The following is a 14,663-nucleotide window of genomic DNA, read 5'->3' as shown; positions in this document are numbered from 1 at the left end:
AATCTAAATTGTCGCCTGCAGCGCTTTTTTAGATAATACTATATAAAAAAGGTGTAATATGTATGCACATAAAATAATTATAAGGCGAACTAAATTTCGTATATTTTTATTGTCAAGATTTTGATATTAAAACTTTTGATGATAAATGTTTCAAAAATATCCAGAAATAAGCACACATTTCACGAAACTCAAATTAATTATTAAGAAAGGTAAAATCTATAGAACGAAAACAGTTTAAGACCGCTAAGATAGAATCCACTTGGAAAATTTGTTGCACACAACGGACAGTAATTCTAAATTAAGAATGTGTTTAATTTCATCAGGACTATTTGATTTATTTATAGTTCGTACTTTTCTTTCAGATGGAAGTAATCCAAAACACAATTTTGCTTGTTTTTAATTTTGAAACAATCTTTCGCATTGTACGACCTCTCTCTCCATGCTAAAATTTTTCCTTACTCAAATTCAGACAAAGCTTTTTTGCGGGGTATATTTTTTGTTTCTAAACCAAAACAGCCACACAAATACATACAAGAACGAAATAAAGCGATCAAAAATTCATAAAATTCCATTGTACACTTTTAAATTAAAAGCAAACGCTTTTGATCTTATAATTATTTCGTTTTGCACATGGCAAGAATTTGTGCGTTACTAAAATACCAGCAATAAATGCGGAATATACCATTTAAAACATACAATCAATGAAAAAATATTGAGACATTTTTCTATTTTTGCTTATTATACTTATCATCATAATCATCTTGGGCTCATAATTTTTTCGTGTAGTTTATATAGGTATCTAGACAATCGAAATACAGGAAACTCAAATACTAATGCATATAAATCAAAACATTTGCCTTTTTTTAATCGATTATCTGTTATTGCTGGTTTTTCAGGTATCTGCCAGCACTTCTTGTTGTTTTTTTGGCTCTCCAAAACAGAAGTGTTCGTCAATTTTACAAATTGTTAAATCAAATAACTTAAAAACTATAAGTGTTTTAAAGGTAGGGTTTCAGTTACAGAATGTGAAACGATGTTTTGCATTATATTGGCAGAAACAGCTGTGACATGCATATATAATAGGTCCTCAGATTCTTATTCGAAATTTGGGAAATCTTATCTTCCACTGGTTAAGTGTATTTTGATGTTAACTTGCAAATTGAGGGCCTGCAGTATCACAACGCCTCCGAAAGATAATTTTGTTTATGCGCTTTTTCCTATCAGAAATACACTTGGAGGTTTTTAATTAGAACAGCTATTAGAAAAAAAATTATCATTTGATATTTAATGCCCTTAATGGGTTTCGATCATAAATTATACCGCTCGGTTACGGCAATCAAATACATTTACATATACATCATCATCATTTTTGCATTACTGTTCGGTGTGGACCAGTGCCTGCTCTACAATACGCTTTCATTCTTCTCGACATCTCGTTTTCGCTCTGTGTTGTAAAATTCTCATGTTTCGTATATCGTCTTCTACGTCTTAAATACACATTTAACAATTCTAATGCACATATTAGAAGAATAAGTTGTGATTTTTTTCAGTTAATCATTATTTTCATATAAATATTTATTGAACCCAAGTTAAAAAGCGAACTATATACTAATATAAATGAGCATATTGAGATGAGTTAGACATTACGTATACCCAAGGCTTGTTCCAATTCGGCGCGCTTCTGATTTACTTTTGTAAAGAAATAACGTGAGACAGCTTCATGAGTCCATGGTTGATAGTAGAATTCTGCTCGACGTTCTTCCTCAGGGTTACCAACAACATCCGTCATTGCCTGTAAAAGTAACACAAAACATTAAAAAATTTCATCTCATATACAATTTGTGTACATGCCTTCAAATCTCGAGTTTGGCTTACTATCCAACGATGGATAAATTTCTGTGGATCTTTCGCAAAACTCAAAAAGAACTCGCGATTAGTTTTCATCTGATTAATGGTATCGACTGTTTCGTGAATCTTTGTATCCAAACCTTGAATTTCCTGCTGACTGGCTGTACTCATTAAAAAATTATTCATCTGGTTTTTAAGTGTGTCATCAACTTCAACGTCGATATCATAACATGCAGTTTGCTTGTTCTCTGCACCACTTTCAATAAAATGGTTGATCACAATAGGATCTGGTGGATGAAGGAGCGGGTTGAGGCGTTGTGGTATCTCGGCGAATTTCATGCGCTGACACCCAAATATCTGCTCTAAATACTTGTCACAATTTATATACTCCCGCTCATGAGCATCTTGCAATTTATGAGTTTTTATATATTGCCAGAGTGCAGAAATTATTACCGGACGTGTCTGAGTATGAACACCCAGGAGACGTGCTAGTCTGGGATCCAATTTGAATTGTAATGGTTGGTAATCCAGTAAAAGCAAAATTGTACACCGCACGTTTCTGTCACCTGGACGTTTCACTTGAAACCCATCAGTTTCTTGCGTAGTGTGGGTGCGATGCCACTCAACCAAGTGGTTATCCGGACCATACAACTCCTTATCCAGTTCAATTACCAAAGACTTAAAAAATGAAGAGAATTTCCTTTTTATTTTTGTGGTAGGGTCTCCCTTTCCGTCCTCTAACAAACGACCTTCTACACGGAGTTCCCAAGAGGCCACAGAGCCTTCATCTCCGTCATTGCTTGGCTCTTTACTGGGATAAAATGTATTCGAGATAAAGATACGAAGTTTTCGTTTCTGTTTCATAGGTCTTTTCAACGCTTCTTGAATATCAAGTCGTTTCCGCATGATAGTGGCATCTAGTTTTCTCTCAAATGTGAGTAGATCCATGTACGCTTGCGATTCTGGTACCAGATCGCGTACTTTCTGTGGCAAAATTTTATCTGCAAGCTTTTTCTTTTTCTTTGCCGCTACAAAATCTCCTTTATTTTGACTGCTGTTAATATTACGTGCTTCAGCTGACCTCTTGTTTCCACCCCCAGAGCCGCTACCCCTAAGACCACTTTGAAAACCAGGTTGAGAAGCCCGTTGATGTAATGGTGGCCCACCTGGGGAATTTGTATTACTTTGTCCAGGTTGCGATGTATTTTGATGTAATGGAAATCCACGTTGCTAAACCACATTTTACATTAGCTATTTTTTCATTTTAAGTTAATCGATAATCTCAAGTACTCACCGGAAAAGCACCACCGGTGGCGTATGGACGCATCCCAGCTGTTTGAGGAGGAGGTGGTTGGTATCGAGGTTGACCCGGTACTGGGGCAGGTCCTGGTTGACCAGGAGCAAATCTTTGCGACATTTTATATTCGCTTAAAACACGCAAATTCTGAAAGCGTCGTCAAAAAATGCAAATAAAGATGGCGTAGCACTTTACTTCACTGTCAGACAAAATTTTTTCAATTCACCACCAATTAGTGCAGCCAAGTTTTTGATATTTAGTTGTGCAGAGCTACCACTAAATTGGAATTCAAATCATAATAGTCTAGAAACATTGACAATGGTTACGACAGATTTAATCACCACCCATAAAATAATTATGGTTTTTAAATGATTTTAAACATATATATCCATTTTGTTCTTTTTTACATAGAAAAATATCACTATGGGCAAGCTCTTCGCTATGTCGCTGCCGTTTTGAAAATATTTAAGGGGTTAGCATTTGGCAATAACGAAATTTGTATGTCATTACGTCGTGAAGAGCCATCGTCAATGTATTTGTACTATGTTGTTGTTGTACTAAAATAAAAATTCCCCATACATGTACGGGGAGTGCTGCTACAGTGAGAGACCTTGGAGTCGCTCCGGTAACGAAACGAATCTCTCTTTCACTACAATTGCTGCCTCATATTCATTGTTCCAATTTTTATACATTTATTGGTTTTCAATTTGCATTTTGCATTTTTTTTCTATTATCATAATATTTGCATTTAGTGAGCAGCCACATGTATTTCCAACAAAACAAAATGAAACAATGAGTACCCAGCAAATTCTTTGTCGTTTAGTATACCATTTATGACTTGGGCAATACTGCTGTTTCCGTGGCGCCGCAATTTAATGGCGGATTCTTATAGAACTCGACAAAAGAAAACGAAATGAAGGAGTAACATTTTTGATATCTCGCTTAGTTTTCGAGATATTAACCAAATATAAAACAAAAACAATGAAATTAAGCGTATCACAAAAATTACTAAAGTAATTAAAATTAAATTAATTAACACAGTATTTTTGCGTAAAACTCCTTTTCGCGTGGGCGGCCTTCGGCCGCGTTTAAAAAAAAAACCCTCATCAGTCCAACTCCGGCTACGCAATCCACAGTATTTTTGAGTAGAACTCCTTTTCGCGTGGGCGGCCTTCGGCCGCGCTTCAAAAAAATAACCCTCATCAGTCCAACTCCGGCTACGCAATTCACAGTTTTTTTGTATAGAACTCCTTTCCGTGTTAAAATCATTGCAAATGCAAAAATTGCCCAATATACATTATTCTAAATTCCGGCTTTTTTTATTCAAATCTCGAAAACTAAGCGAGATATCAAAAAATTTCACTCGTTCATTTCGTTTTCTTTTGTCGAGTTCTATAAGAATCCGCCATAAGATTGCGGCGCCACGGAAACAGCAGGATCCCCATGGCTTGACATAAAAATGCAAATGAATGCTAAATTATTCGTGCAAATGAAAAACAAATTTTTTATAAGATAATTTGAAAACAGGAATGTGTGGACACAAGATTATCAAAAGTATATAGTTACACTCTGGCAGCACTAAGAATATGAATATGTCAAAAGAAGTGATTTGACATTTCTTGATGAAAACAATTCAAAACACCACCAGGAGGAATATTAAAATTACTTTGGCATTGATACTTCTAAACTAGTTTTCAAAAATTATCTACATTATAGCGAGTCGATCTACAATGAGTGAGAGCTGGTTCTGCGAACAAATAGAAAATCTTAAGATTCAAGAGAATCGTATGTCAACGCTATCTGAAATTCGCGTACGCTTAAGCCAACTTGATGGAAGTTCCAATTCTCAGTTGGAAGCTCATGTTGCTAATTGTTTGCTTAACGCTCCAGAAATTTATGAATGTTTAAATGAAAGCAGTGAATGCGATCAACAATGTGAAATCGCCACAGATATCTTATCCATGTGCATGTCGAACATGCACATTGGTCAAAACAATATGCCAGTTTATTTGGAACGTGCATTGACCCATCCGCGGCCACGGATACAAGCGATAGTGTTCAAAACAATCTTGAAGCAATTAGAAAGGGAACAAACCCAGTCGACAGAATCCGACATATCTGATGAACTCTTAAATCTCGTTTTGAAAGGTCTTCAACACGAAGATACTGAAGTCGGTGTACCTGTCGTTGAAATTTTATCAATTGTTCTTAAATCACGTCTGGACCAAATAGCCATTAAACAAAAGTTATTAGATGTGTTGTCATGCAGTGAAATCATTAAGTGTCGTGTATATGAGCTTGCGGTGAACCTTGCTAAGCAATCGCCTTCTATGCTTAAACAAGTTGAATTTCTGCTCGATCGAGCTTTGTCAGAGCTCGATAACGATGATGTGCTTTTTCAAGTCAACATTCTTGAAATACTAGTTTCTCTTGCAGAACAGAACCACGGATTGTTATATCTAGAAGACAGACAAGTTTTCGAAATAATTAGTAGGCGAGTAGAAAATGTTGAACAAAATCCGATAGACCACCTACTCATCCCGGGTATTATGAAGTTTTTTGGCAAAGCCGCATCGGTGCAACCGCAAAAAGTAATTGTTGGATATCCGCATATGATACAATGCTTCTTTCAAAGCATACTTTCCGGAGACGTTTCAATATTACCAGCAGCATTCGACACCTTTGGTATGATATGGTATCAGTATTTAGCGCAAAAGGTAGCAAAGTTGTTGAAAAGTTAAGTACAATTTTTGATAGTTCTTAAGTAAATACGATTTTAAAAGACAAACGAAAACTTTAAGAAATAGTGAAGAATACTTCAAAATCTTCACTTATAAATATATGTGGAATTATGTAGATACTTGTAACACATCGATTATTTGCATATATTTTGTGAATATCAACTTTTCAACTACATCCATAGAATAGTCTTAACGTCAAATATTGTTGATCCTGAATTGGAAAATTAGCTGTAGGGATGATTTCTTATGGACTATAATTTTATCAGAGTGATTACTATACTTATAATATTTTGAGAGAAACCATTTGTAATCGAAACTTAAAAATTAAAAATTCTCTTAAAAATACTCGTATTTTTGAATCTTACGTAGTCGAATTTTCCCGTTCTTAAGGGAGAAACTTTGCTACTTTTTGACACAAATCTTATGTATAAATATATATAAATTAATCTGCATCGTACCATACATTTTATTGTGAAAAGGAGTAACATTATCTGCATTTCCAAATTTGATTTCAGCAAATCTCGCACTATCAAAAAAGGGCAAACTGCTTTTGGATCAAAATTATCCAGCCATGATAAAAGAAACTTTCGAAGAAATTGCTTCGTATTTACGAAACCTCTCGACGGATTTAAAAAACCGTGCATTTAACACGTTGGAAATAATTTTCACGACAGAGAGTGTTAGCCAGGCTGACATAGAGTAGGTAGTTTGTAATATAATTGAGAATATTTGTGTTCTTATTATTTTGATTTCAGTGAGCTGCTACGAAAATGGTTCGTTTATTTAGCGGACGGTGAAAATATGCAATTTTTGATGGACTTCTGTCGCAACCCATTCCCTGACATCAAAGTAGCTTGCCTAAGTTTTATCAAATCAGTTTGTCGCCATAGGTGGGGCGTAGTAGCGCTTAAAGACACAGCGGGCTTTGTGGAGTATTTACTTGATCGGAAAATTGAGTTTGACAAAGAGGCAAAGTACAAGAAATTCGAATTAATTAGCTTATTGGCAGATAGTGATGTTTTCGATGTCCAAACGAACATTCAATTGCGCACTTACGCAAACGAAGGGCCCTACTTCATACAAAGCATAATGGACATAGCCACTGAAGGCAATTAATGTAATCTCTATAAATGCGTACAGTACTTTGTGCATAAAAAATTACAATATGGAAACATTCCATAAGAAAAGTGAAACAGCGCCTTTGGAGAGGCTTGGTGGCGCTTCACTCTAATATATTAACGCTATTAGAGATGATGTAAAATATCGATTTCAGAGTACACGTCGATTTAACTTCTATCCCGAAAGATGATTTAATTGACGTTTGTTTTATATATTTTGTATGCATGAACTAACGCTTGCTGAAAAAAAAGATTTTTAAAATTATAATATACAATATAAAAATATTTATACAGAATGCAGTGTAACATTTGTATAAAACTTGAAAATTTGATTCATATGGTTTTTGTTTGACATGGAACTATACTTTTATACAAAAATATTGAACATTAAAAAAAGAAACCTAGTCAAAACTGGACTATCGCTTTTTCGCTTGGGTGTATTATATCTCATATATGATATAAACAAAATATGAACAAAAGTCTATGTAAACCACTATTTTCGTTGGTTTGAAAGTCCAAAAAATGTGTTGATACAGTTTTTTTAACCTTTTTTTAATCACAATAAACTTAAAAAAATCCATTATTTAACGTATATAATAAAGTTATGGATAATATCACAAAAACAGTGTTATCAAAAGTATACATACAGATCGAAGTTCCTAGCTAGTGCCCTGGTAGGCTGTGCTTTGATAACGGTAAAATACGTTTTTTTTTTTCTATTTTTTATTGTGTTTGCAGTTTTACTAACATTGTAATTTAAAAAAAACAAACAATTAGTTGTCGTCAGAAATTTGGCATAGAAATGAAAAAAGTCTTATGGTGAAATTTATAAAAATTTCAAACAGTACAGACCATTGCAAAAAACTTTAAATTTATTGATTCTACCGTAAATAAGCTCGGTAGTGATCGCCCGGAGAAACTACCTCGTAGAGACATCCGTTTGAAGCGGAAGTGGACAAAAATCCAAAAGTTAACGCTTCAAAAATAGCCGAAGTTGTAGCTAACACATTAGAAAAGTGTGCCCATCCAGGAACAATTCGAAGAATTCTGAACAATAACGCTTCTCACAATGGAACACCTCTAATTTCTGAAAAAGCCGTAAACTTCGCTTGGAGCTCGCCAAAGCACAAAGAAAAAAAGTCGGGTTTTTGGCTAAAAATTTTGTTAACGATGGTAGCACAAAAGTTTGGATGAAAATAAATGCTGAGCTTAATCCGAAGAATTTAGTATCAACAGTAAAGCAACTGTCGGCATCTGGAGTTGGAAGAACAGCATTCATTGAGGGTAACATGGATTAATACAAATCTTTACTGGAACATAATCTAAAACCTTCGGTGGATATTTTGAAGTTTGGTGTAGGTTTGATCTTTCAACTAGATTACGATCCAAAACACACCGGATTGAGTGCATTACTATGTGCCAAGCCACTTAAGGTACTTGACCACCTTGGAAAGCTAAAAAGTACAACATATTCAATAATTTTTTTTTTATGTTCTGTATAATATATTAAAATAAATTTTTTTTTAAATTTTTATTTAGAGCTTATATAATACAAAAAAAAATTGATTTATTAAAATTTCTTTTTTTAACATATATCCAGGAGGCGCCAAAGTCGAGGCCTGAAGAAAATCATGTCTTGCGGCGGACAGTTAATCTTAGAAATGGTAATTCTAAAACAAAAGAGAGAAACAAAATTTTCAAAAGGAAGGTTCCTTGCGTGAGAATTTACCACAAACTGACAAAAAAAAAAAATAATAAAAAAATGGCGGATGTTTGAAAAAAAGTTAAGAAAACACCCCTGTTTTTCACAATGTTATGCTTAAAAAGCAATACTTTATTAACTTTTTTTTTGCAAAATGTGGTAAATTGGCATACAAAACATCTTAACAAATAAAACAAGACCAAAATCATTAAAATCGGCTAAGCAGTTTCGGAGATAAAGTGTCCGCCATTCGAAAAAAAGTAATTTCTGGAAAAACGCGTTTAAAGTTAAAACTTGCTATTTTCTTTCAGCTGAGTCAGCAAGTAATGAGTGCAGGATGCGCCTGCACATTTTCACTGATTTCACTTTGTTAGAATTCGAATTTAAAAAAACAGTTTCAGGTGATGATTTTTAAAAGTATAAGGATTGAAAAAATGTAAAAAAAAAAATTTAATTTTTTGAAACTTATAAGGTGGTCAAGTACCTTAAACACACCATAGCAAATATTATTGAAGATGTATGGGAAAATATGGAATTCAAAATTAGAAAAAAAAAAACGGTGTGCAGCACTACTACACTAAAAATGCGTATGATAGTAGCTTGGAACAGTATAACATCTGCAAAGCTGACAAATTTAGTGTCTCGACGTACCGTCGGCTTCAAGCAGTTTTTGATGCTAATTGTGGACCAACTAAGTATTAAAAATATCGGAGGTTTACAGCATGAATTAATAAAGCGTTGGAAAAAAATGTTTCACGGTGGAAATAGCTTTATTTACTTATTACAATATTAAAAAAACGTATTAAAAGAAAAATACTGAAAAAGTTTTGTATTTTGTTTGTTACGGAACCATATGTAAAGCCTAGTTGTAAAGTATAGAAAACAGTTGAAAAGCGGGAAAAGTATTATCCCACAAGAAAGATGAGCAACATCGACTCCATGAAAATATAGAGAAATGGATAGTGAACATGCTTAAAACTAGAATAATCATCGGTAAGGTTGGCAGCAGCACAGTTAAACGCTCTGTCAACAGGGGAATCCGTCAGGGAGGGGTCTTATCCCATTTCCTGTGGTTATTAGTTGGCAATAATATCCTAACAAATTCAACCGAGAGGGAACTAAAGCAGTGGCGTATGCGGATGACATAGTGATTATGGTTTCGGGAATGTTTCCTGGGCCACAGATTGTGGTTTAAGTGGAAACCCGAGCAAAGCTGAACTTATGCTATTCACTAAGAGAACCAAGACACCAAACTTCCCAAAACTAAACGACGTTAGTCTTATGCTAACCCAACATTCAAAATACTTAGGTGCCATCTTAAACCCCAAACTCAGCAGGAGGTCTAACGTATAGTACAGGGTAAATAAAGCGAATATAACACTTTACACAGAATGTTGGGTAAAAAATGGGATCTCCAACCAAAACTATCCAATTGGTCCTACATAGCCATTGTAAGATCAATACTAACATATGCGGCACTAGTCTGGTGGCCCGCAATAGAAAAGGAATACAACCAAACCAAGCTGAACAAGATACAAAGAACAGTGTGTATCTTAACTACAGGAGTGCTTAGCACCAGACCTACTGAAGCGCTTAATGTACCAACACATATATTACCATTAGACTTACATATAAAAACTATCGCTACTTGCAGCGCGGTGAGAGTCAGAGACATAGGAAGCTGGACAACAAGATCGTACGGTCGCAGTAAGATCCTCCTACAGGGACCCTTGCTGCTCAAAAACAAATCAGACTTCACACTCCCCAACCTTAACTTAAAGAAAGACTTTACGGTGCGTTTTCCGCCGAGAGCCGAATGGAGGAAAGGAAAAGTGATTAGTATATTCGACGTTGAAATCTAAACTGATGGTTCTAAGATGAACTGTGGTGTTGTAGCTGGACTCTGTTCAGAGCCGCTCAACATATCCAAATCAATCCGACCTGCTGACTATGCCAGCGTGCTAGGTTCGGCACTACACATGACAGAGGCGGTGGCGGTTGATACCCCTTTTAACACAATAAAAACATCCAAACGTCCATTGCTTTGCACTACTATGCTTTAGCAGAAAGAAGGGGGAAGAAAATAATTACGTGTTGTACTACAATAAAAGCATGGCCGTCGCACTACAATAAAAACAATACCCAGAGGACGAATTATCTGTTAGGATGCTTTTGGCGTATAACTGCAACCTTTGTAGGTCACTGGAAAGTAGGGGCTCACGCAGCCATACTTAACCTCCCTTCAATCTCATCTGCAGAAGCTGTGAAGCGGAAGGGAGAAAGTCCGTTACACTGTAAGCAAATGTCCAGGTCTAGCTAAAGCAAGACTTCGCTCTTTCGGCAAGCCCTTCTTACAGCAAATTATTGAAATCTCAGACGTCGAGATAAAAAGTTTGCTGTTATACCTAGATCTAACGAAATGAAAAAAAAGTCATCATCACACGAGAACAGTAGTAAAACGGCGCTAGTCGCTAATCAGCAGGAATACTCAACCACTACAACAACAACAACGTTGTTGTGGCTATGGTTATGGTGACGACTATGGCGTTATGGCTACGGCACCACTAATTGCAGCTTAAAGTACGCAGTTTTTCGGTTTCCCCCCTTACTTTTTTATTTTATGTTAAAGAATATTTTTTTTTAGTTTATTGTGATTAGAAAAAGGTTTCCAATAAAAATGTGAAAACACATTTTAGGTCACATGAAAACACATTTAGGTCACCGAACCTTCAAGGAGTAAAATAATTTTACGGATATCTTTTATAAAAAGTAATATCTATAAGTATTTAAAAAAGTATTTTTATTTTTATAGTAGTTGAGTTATGTACGCTTTAGAAAAGCACCAATTTCTACAGAAATTCATTCCAAATATGATTAGGTTACATTATTTTATTATCCTGAAAATTGGTTGACGTACGACGCCATTTGCAAAAATTATAAACCTTTCGATGGGGTGACTGATTTTGTGCCACCCTGCATATGTATTTTTGTTATAATTGTGTACAGCTCAGAAACATAAATAAAAAGTGTGAACTCTATGTGGAAAAATAAGAGTGTTTTTAGTGTTTAACCCAGCTTCTCTTCGAATTTTTAATATACTTTTTCATGTTGTTTATCAAATGGATGGACTAACACTTTTATGCCGGCAGATGGTTCTTATGATAAACTTTTTCATGATCGAAATGCGCGCGGAGGTTTATGACTGTCTACCGAGATGCAACCGCATTAGAAAAAATCATTTTCTCTCAATTACTGTTTTAACAACACCCAGCAGACCAAAAGCTATTCTGCTATCTTTATTTTAATTTTTTGACACATAAAGAAGTTGCATCTTGGCCAACCAGACAATGGTCGCAATTTTTTCGATTTCCACTGATATCCCACTTATTGTTTTCATTTTTAAGACATAAAATATACAATTTTATATTATTTGTATCTCCTTTTATACTACAGTAAATAAGGAATAAAAGTACACATAAAATGCTAAAACATAAAAACATTGGAAAGGTGTCAACTGCACAGTTTAAAATTATTGAACTCATAAAAATGTTTATAACCCTTGAAATGGCGCATTTGAATTACATAATTATTTGACAATTTGTGTGTATGTTCAAATTTATTACAGCCGTGCTTGAACGCATACATATGCACATATATTCGTTTTTGATTACTCCACTACTACTCCACTACTGCTCGACGATGTACATAATACAGGAATGGTCGAGCAGGTCTTACCGCTATTCCGCTCTCAGTGAATTTGACACAATCACTGTGTATGTGACGCCGCTCTTGTACAATTTATTCGTGTGTTGTTTGTGTAATTTTTTCCCCTTGCATTCTTGTTCGCAACTGCAACAGCGTTATTTCATGCAAAAATTACTCCGTGTTGGGTGCAAGTTTGTATTTGGGGGTTCCATCAGAGGGGAATTATTTTTGACTAACGTCACACTGGTGCTGAAATGTGAAAACGCTAACAAAGATGCAATAAAAGTCCCCAATTCCAAAAGTAACTTCTTCTGGCCTTTTTCGGCAAGATATAAGGACGGCTTTTGTTTTTTGTTGTGCCAAGTATAAATTATTTTATGCTAGCCAAGATTGCACGCTCAGGACTGCATGAATCGCGTAGTTGCGGATATCGGCTAAATTTTTAGTCGTCACCACAAACGCAATATCGTCGGTGAAGACAATTATCTTCATTCCCTCTGGATTCCTAACACGGAGAACACCGTCGTGCATTACATGCCACAATAATGGCTCAAGTATCGAGCTCCGTAGAATGCTTCTCGTTATGTCGCGTTTTTGCGGCCCTCTGATGCACTGTATCACAGAATTCTGTCATTAAAGTAACTTCGCATTATTCTCCTCAGATGAGTGGAGAACCTAACTTGCTCCAGTGTTTCTAAAATTTTCGTCCAATTTGCAGAGTTAAATGGATTTTTGACGTCCAGCGTAATAATCACACGGTACTCTTTGTTGCCATTTAGCCAACGGTTACCGCTGATTTCCTCGATGCGATTGCTAAAGAAACTGCGTTTAACGTTGATTTCCCCTTCATAGATCCCAATTAATCTTCCGACAGGCCTTCCTTTGATCTAACCTCCGCTTTTAGTCTATCGGATAAAATTCGTTCGAGTAACTTACTCGCAGAATAGATTAGACATATTAGTCTGTAACTAGACGGTTCCTGTTGTTATTTTTGTAGCAGCATAAAAATTCCCCATATCAAGCAATGCTGCTGGAGTGACAGCTGATCGAAATCTGGGCCGTTCTGCTAACGTAGATCCGACTGTCGTAGGAACGACGGCTTTCCAGCTGATTTGCCTGGTTTTAGAAGCAAAATTAAATATTGGCCTTTGCAAATTACGGCATGTGTCGATATGTGTTTTCAGTCACTTTATCGTATATGAAATTCCTAGATATATAATAACTTTACGATACTCTGCTGTATTCTTGCGGCCCGATTTAAGGTGTTTGAACTTGAAGGGCAACAATCGGCACAAAATTATGCTTTGTGTAATGAAAACTTTCACCAGTGTAATCAACATCTGTATGCGTACACGCGGAGGGCATTTAAATAAACACCAAAATAAAATAAAATATAAACTCTCTACTACTATGTGAATGAACAGATAAAGTATTTTCATACAAAATATGTGTTTAATAAAAATAAAAAAAATTTAACTCGAAAGACGAGAAGAAGAAAAATAAATGAGGTTCCCGTGGCGGACCTGTAAGGTCTAAGTGAGTTGGTCGTATAGACCGACTGCCACCATTACCTAACCCAAGTCTGTACTTTATACGATTCATCCGATTGTGATGATTTGGTGGATTTTGGCTACACTTGCAAAGCTGAAAGCAGTGATAAGTTGTTGGAAATGTTTTTTTTTTCTTTTTGTTTTTTACCAGGTATAAGTACAAATTATTTATAAAAAGTTGACAAAGACAATCTGACTGATTTGTGTACTCGTAATAAGGTAAAAAATTTCGCTTAGAAAGTACCATAAGTAGCGTTAGCTTGTGTATGTATGTATGTTTGTATTATATACTACTAACATCCATCTTCAGAGAATCGCTTCTACTGTAGAGCCCGTTATTTTGTGTAATGCTTTAAATTATATGAGATTACACAGGTATTCGAATACCATAAATCATCGTAAACTGCGATAATATTGGAGTGAAGGAGGCGTACGAAATACTTCGACAAGCGCCATTTTGGGGTAACTAGCAGCCAATGTCGATGTAGCACAGTGTGTTTGCCCATTAAATTAACTACAAAAAATTCGATGTTTTTGGAATACATAATGAGTTCTTGCAAGCAAGCCCTCATAATATAATAAATATTTGTATTTAGGCAAAATCAGAAAGTAGAGTAAATGGATAATGAAAGGTAAAAAAAAAATTGATATGTTTCACCATTTTTCATTCGCGGGCATGTGTACTTAAATATTGTACATAAA

General features: G+C 35.3%; 2 protein-coding genes across 2 annotated transcripts; one reads left to right on the top strand and one right to left on the bottom strand.

Moving 5' to 3' along the window:
• Positions 1-541: 541 nt before the first annotated feature.
• LOC128858148 (brahma-associated protein of 60 kDa) lies at positions 542-3,380 on the bottom strand. Its single transcript, XM_054094160.1, has 3 exons — positions 3,143-3,380; positions 1,852-3,078; positions 542-1,792 (listed from the first exon to the last, which is right to left on the bottom strand). Exons 1-3 carry the CDS (start codon positions 3,263-3,265, stop codon positions 1,637-1,639), a joined length of 1,506 nt encoding a protein of 501 aa, XP_053950135.1. The 5' UTR covers positions 3,266-3,380; the 3' UTR covers positions 542-1,636.
• Positions 3,381-4,758: 1,378 nt separating this feature from the next.
• LOC128856523 (26S proteasome non-ATPase regulatory subunit 5) lies at positions 4,759-7,420 on the top strand. The gene is made up of 3 exons (XM_054091825.1): positions 4,759-5,830; positions 6,402-6,585; positions 6,642-7,420. Exons 1-3 carry the CDS (start codon positions 4,876-4,878, stop codon positions 7,000-7,002), a joined length of 1,500 nt encoding a protein of 499 aa, XP_053947800.1. The 5' UTR covers positions 4,759-4,875; the 3' UTR covers positions 7,003-7,420.
• Positions 7,421-14,663: the final 7,243 nt, after the last annotated feature.

Source organism: Anastrepha ludens, chromosome 3, assembly GCF_028408465.1.
Source record: "Anastrepha ludens isolate Willacy chromosome 3, idAnaLude1.1, whole genome shotgun sequence".
NCBI lineage: Eukaryota > Metazoa > Arthropoda > Insecta > Diptera > Tephritidae > Anastrepha > Anastrepha ludens.
The sequence above is the reverse complement of the archived record's forward strand: the minus strand, read 5'-3'. Positions and strand labels throughout refer to the sequence as shown.

Excerpts from the sequence above, each read along its gene's own strand:
- LOC128858148 (XM_054094160.1), bottom strand. The coding sequence starts at position 3,265 with ATGTCGCAAAGATTTGCTCCTGGTCAACCAGGACCTGCCCCAGTACCG. Across the intron at positions 3,079-3,142 it reads CCACCGGTGGTGCTTTTCCG|CAACGTGGATTTCCATTACA; the intron begins GTGAGTACTTGA and ends AATGTGGTTTAG. Across the intron at positions 1,793-1,851 it reads GCCAAACTCGAGATTTGAAG|GCAATGACGGATGTTGTTGG; the intron begins GCATGTACACAA and ends TTACTTTTACAG.
- LOC128856523 (XM_054091825.1), top strand. The coding sequence starts at position 4,876 with ATGAGTGAGAGCTGGTTCTGCGAACAAATAGAAAATCTTAAGATTCAA. Across the intron at positions 5,831-6,401 it reads AGCAGCATTCGACACCTTTG|CAAATCTCGCACTATCAAAA; the intron begins GTATGATATGGT and ends ATTTGATTTCAG. Across the intron at positions 6,586-6,641 it reads GTTAGCCAGGCTGACATAGA|TGAGCTGCTACGAAAATGGT; the intron begins GTAGGTAGTTTG and ends TTTTGATTTCAG.